General features: G+C 42.5%; 1 protein-coding gene across 1 annotated transcript; it reads right to left on the minus strand.

The window, feature by feature from the left end:
- Positions 1–1,995: 1,995 nt before the first annotated feature.
- On the minus strand, positions 1,996–3,197 carry LOC119359237. Its single transcript, XM_037625525.1, has 3 exons — positions 3,117–3,197; positions 2,410–2,740; positions 1,996–2,322 (listed from the first exon to the last, which is right to left on the minus strand). Exons 1-3 carry the CDS (start codon positions 3,121–3,123, stop codon positions 2,295–2,297), a joined length of 366 nt encoding a protein of 121 aa, XP_037481422.1. The 5' UTR covers positions 3,124–3,197; the 3' UTR covers positions 1,996–2,294.
- Between the last annotated feature and the right edge of the window lie 2,469 nt (positions 3,198–5,666).

Here is a 5,666-nt window from a genome sequence, read left to right on the forward strand (position 1 = left end):
GGAAGTACTTTCCTTTCGACAGGTCTACCCACAGACCAGACACGTTTTGGGAAAGCTTCCAAATCCACTTAGTGAGAAGGGCCATATTCATCAACTTAAGAGTTCGTCGAGCCCAGGCCTCCCTGCTTTTTCCGACGGCATACAACATCCCATTTCAGCAAATGGTACTTGTGTTTGATCCGTGCTTCTTCCCAGAAGAACTTGGATTGGGTCGTGTATAGCTTGGCATGGACACCGTCGGCAAAAAGAAATAATACCCATAGTAAACAAGGGGAGAGAGGACATGCTCGAATTAGTGACAATTAGTCTTGCCCCAGAAGGCATGAAACGACCTCGCCACGGACAAACACTACCCTCCAACTTGGAGTACAACTGCTCACATTCATTCTAAACTATTTCTTTTTATCTAGATTTCTAAGTTTTAAATTATTCCAATTGAAACAAAAAAAATCATTCATTTGTCCGAAAGAATGTACGTTCGTTCATTCAAACCTATTTTTCATCTAGATTTTAAATTGAAAATTATTTGAATTTTTTAAAAAATATTTGATTTGTCCGAAAGAATGTAATATATTTCTATCTAGATTTTTTAATTTTCATTTATTCGAATTCAAACCAAAAATTCGTTGATTTGTCCGAAAGAATTTACATACATTCATTCAAACCTATTTATTTTTATCTAGATTTATAAATTGAAAATTATTTGAATTCAAACCCATTTTTTGGTTGATGTCTGAAAGACTTTATGCACATTCATTCTGTACTGGTTATTTTTATCTAGATTTTATAATTTAAATTATTTGAATTCAAACAAAAAATTCCGTGATTTGTCCGGAAGAATTTATGTACATTAACTCAAAACTATTTATTTTTATCTAGATTCTAAATTTAAATTTATTCAAATTCAAACGAAATTTTTGTTGATTTGTCTGAAGAATTCACGAATTTTTGACCATTTTGTGGGTGAGCGAGATTTTTAACATCATCTTTAACACGTAGGTCATGGACATTTTTTTAACAGGGATGTCACGCGCTCATTCTAGAGGATATTTGAATTGAATTGTGTCGTGTCGATTTCTAACTCACTCTCGGGTTGGAGCAAATGAATTTCGTGACTGCAGGAACAAAACCAAGATGTCTTCGTTGGACGCCAATCGGAGTTGTTGCCAAAGTAAATACTCCCTTCGTTCCGAATTACTCGTCACAGAAATGGATGTATCTAGAACTAAAATACATCTAGATATATCTATACCTGCGACAAATAATTCGAACGGAGGGAGTAGTTCGGTTTGTCTGCATGCGGGAACATGCATGTGGTGTGGTGGTAAAGATCATGCGTGTTACTGCTCGAGCATCAGACTTAGAATCCGCAAGTCACTCGTTTTACTTTCTCAATTTCTCCCCTCCCAGCACGTGCTTACAAGTGGGACCCAACACAGGCTTTTACGTAATTCAATAAAAGTGAGGGGTGTTTCTGCCAAAAAATAACATGTGCCATCACACGGGCCTGTTCTACTCACTGCCAGTGGGCCATATCCACGCTGGTATGCCACACAAGCATGGGATACGTCTGCATACGGAATTTATGACCATATTTGCATGCCCGGTAAAGTTAAATGGCTTAAAACATGAGTGTATTTTACAAGTTTGTGCATAAAATGACCATCCGATGCAAGTTTTATGACCGTCAGTGTATTTATCTCTTTCTGAAGTGTCTCCTTTTCTCTCTTCATTTCTGAATCATGAGTAACCCGAAATGGCTAACTTTGTTGCATTCGAATCTTCTTGCAGTCTTGTTATGGAAGCAGGATTATCATGTCGTTCGGAATCAAAACCAACTGCAGTTTATTTTCACTCTGTGTGTCTCAGCTTTGGTATCACTCCAGGGCTAGAAGCAGAATTGTAGCCCAAACCTGCTGCAGCAAACTGTAGACTGTCCTAAACCCAGTGAAACAGAGTCCCAACTAAACAGAGTCACTCAGTTGGTTCAGATAATCAAAGTTCTCAGTCACATGCATCCAAACGTTCAAAGCTTCAGCTAAACAAATTTAAGCCCTTCTGAATGGAAGATTCTAGGGATCCCAATTAAAGCAGCAGATGCAAACAGACAGTCTAAAACCCAGATGAAGAAAACAGACAGACGACAACAACAACAAAAGATAAGACAGAGATGTCCCCAATACTAGCATAAAACACCATCTAGGAGCAGTAGTAACTCAAACGGCGCATCTCCGAGCTCCAAAATGATCCATCTTCGATCCTTCAGCAGGCACATCAACAAGCGCGCAGCGAACCTAAGCAGCATCGCCGACATCCGGGAGGCTGACGAAAACAACGAGCCAAGTTAATCACAGCCCAAACTTGAGAAGAAGTGAAGAATTAATAGACTAGCACACCAAAGAAACTCACTTGGACAAGGCTGAGTGCAGATTGACGGCAAGAAGCACGAAGGACGCGACGGTGGACTCCGCGTACGAGCGCCGGGCAGCCTGCGTCGGCGCCGTGACGGCCATCCACGCCAGGGCACAGCCGGAGGTGGTGTTCACGAGCACGCAGAACATCAGGAACATGTGGCTGCGGAAGAAGGCGCGGAGGCAGGCCCGGTCGTCGGCCGTCATGGAGACTGCCGCCGCCGTGAGCAGCAGCAGCAGCATGGCCAGAACGGGCACCGCCATCCTGACGATCTTGGCATTGTTCTGGTTCGCTCTCGCAGCTCCTGCGGCACCCAGCAGATGGCGGCCTTCAGAGTTCAGACAAGAAACAAGAAGATCAAATCTTTGGTAGCATGACATTAAAATAGCAGAACAAGAAGATTATAAGGTGGAACTTGGCGAGCTGCCACTGCTCCTCCAACAAGCAGCGAAAAGAAACCCCAAATTAAGCCTTTGTCATGGAAAATCGGAGGGAATGCGACTCGTTTCAACCTGACGAGAACGCAAAAGATCTCCAAAAGGAAACCGCATCGCTCTACCGTGAAGAAGACGGAGAAAAAGAAACAAAGCAAGAACATTCATGCGGAGATCTTAAGCCCAAATTTCCACCCGAATAGCTAGCAGAAAAACTAGCAGCAGGAAAAGCCAACAACGATCAACCAAGAGGGATAGATTCAAGCATACCATCCATCTCTCTAGCACTACGCTTTTCCCTGACCACGGGGAGTTTTGGAGGTGTTGGCGGGGCTCTGTAGGAAATGGCGATGGAGCTTTTGGAACAGAAATTGCCATGGGGTTGGCGTCCAGTTATATGGGGCATACGGGGCCGGGGGAGGGAGGTACATTGGTCAAGATGATACATGGACAGATGACAAAATTTCCAGTCTGGAGGCAACAGCAGGCGCAGCTTTTTCAGATTTCAGTTTCTTCTTTTCAGAGCTCGATCGCCACCCTTTTCTTTTCTGGTTTCTTGCATTGAGTAACTCCCTACTCACGCCCAATTCTCTTAGGGCATGTACAATGCATAGCCTCAAGGTGATGTCTCGCATGCCATGTAAAATCAAATATGACGTAAAGTAGGTTCGGATAGGGAAGCAGGATCCTCTCCAGGAGGCAGATGATTGAAGAGAAAAAGTATGGTCCGGTGACAAAAGCTGAAAAGGTTTAAGTGAAAGTAGAGATACATGTGTACTAGAGTCTTTATTTTCTATTTCTTAATGAAGCCCATTAAGGACATGTACAACGGAGGCATCACCCTGGTACTGCTCAGCTCTTAAATTAATCAAAAAGTAATGAAGCCACCATTTAAAAAAAACTGTCCATCGGAGGCCACAGTATGTAGTGGACCCACTGTCCTTTACATGCATAGCATTGTTTTTCTGCTCTCTCTATCCCTCTCTTGCATGCATCAACGCAGCATGCCTTTTCTTCCTTTCTTCGCTTTTCACGTCTGAAGAAGTTGGCTCTTCTGCAGGATGTAGCTTTTAGTCTGCAAGCAGCACGTTGCGTCAATTTGGGACCATCCGAACCTAGGTGGCAGTTGGAGCACCCGTCCACCGTGTAGTGTTGTACAAGCCCTAATAGTAGCTTGCATTGAGGAGAAAAAATAAATATAGATGTCTCAAATTACTTTTTGTCATGAGGCATATGTATCCATATGCCACCATTATACATGCCCTTACTGGAATACTTTTTTTTCGGGACAGTAAAAATCGACTGCTTTTGCTTTTTCAAAACGCACATGACGATCCACAGTTCCTCACAAGCGACGAATGGTGGTAGTCCAAATGGATTGAAGCAACATGATGCCATCGGTCCACTTTAACGCACCATGAAACTGGCACACTGATTTGAAATAGTTTGAACAGAATGATATGAAGGCATCGTCAGTTTGGCAAGCAGTCAGCCATGGGCTGGTCCTCCTAGAAAAAGGTCTAGTTTGGAGGGTTGGCAATGGCAAGATGTTCGCATTTGTCATTACCGATGATCGCTCGCGAGCCTACAGGAGGTTTGATTTCGAGCAAAGGAAGGTGCAGATTCAAATGGGTCTTCTTCGCAAAATAAAAAAGATTCAAATGGGTCTATAGTTAAACTTCAGCAATATTACTTACAGGTTGGCAAATGGGTCTTGGAGGGAGTATCGTTGGATTTACAGTGGAGTAACCTTCCAGTAAATTGAGATATGCGCTTTTTTTATCAGATAAGATAGTATAGAGGAATCTAGTTCTTGTAGTATTATTCATATCCGTCCTAGTAAAAAATGTGCTAGTCATTTCATGGCAAACTTTGGTAGAAGGCCGAACCGTTGTCTGGCTTGGATCGGGTCTAGAGGAGGTCTTGGGGCGTTGTCAGACGTGGTTGTAATCCCTAGGTTCTGAGTAAAACAAAAAATATTTCGCAACAAAGAAAACACCGTGGATTCCAAAGTATGGTATCAACATGAACTCAAATTAGTAAAAATTGCAAATGTTCATCATAGATAATAGGGCCATGATTATGAATAGTTCACTTAGAAGACCCGTGCTAATTGACAATGAACCCATGATAGCTTGCATTCCAAATTGAAACAACAAATGGAAAAGGCAATAGCTCTGAACAATGTAGAAAAACAGTAGAATCAGGCTATTTTTTTCTGGATATGTCTAACTATGATCCTTCCAAAATAGATGTGCCAATCTACATCCTCTGAGAATTGGGTGTAGAAGGTACTTCAGTGTACGACACAATTACCAATACTTTTTTTTTTTGAAAGGAACACCAGCGCATTCCATTAATTCAAGAGAGCTGGAGAAACCCCAGCAACCAAGTCTTGTACATAATCAGGAAGCGGGTCAAGCCAAATTTGATAGCTTGCCTGCTCCAGACTCACACCATACGCAGCTAACACATGTGCTGATACATTACAGGCCCTTGGGCATACATCTATCTTACAACATTGAAAAGAGTATTGAATAATACGTTTCATTTCTTTAAATAGAGCGCCCAGTGTCGAGTCATCATAATCATTGCTTGTGATCGCCTGCTTTAATACAACTGAGTCTGTCTCCAAGACGACCTTGCAGCAGCCCATTCTGGTTGCTTCCTGAATTGCACGTAGCATTGCAGTAGCTTCTGCATGGAGAGGATCAGCAATGAACTGAAGATTACCTGCTCCCGCCACCAGCGTCTCACCCTGTTCATTCTTGATGGTAAAACCCCATCCTCCCAAGTGAGTTGACTGTCTAAAAGCCCCAT

This window comes from Triticum dicoccoides, chromosome 2A (genome assembly GCF_002162155.2).
Source record: "Triticum dicoccoides isolate Atlit2015 ecotype Zavitan chromosome 2A, WEW_v2.0, whole genome shotgun sequence".
NCBI classification, from domain to species: domain Eukaryota; kingdom Viridiplantae; phylum Streptophyta; class Magnoliopsida; order Poales; family Poaceae; genus Triticum; species Triticum dicoccoides.

Excerpts from the sequence above, each read along its gene's own strand:
- LOC119359237 (XM_037625525.1), bottom strand. Across the intron at positions 2,323-2,409 it reads CTGCACTCAGCCTTGTCCAA|CCTCCCGGATGTCGGCGATG; the intron begins GTGAGTTTCTTT and ends TGTTTTCGTCAG.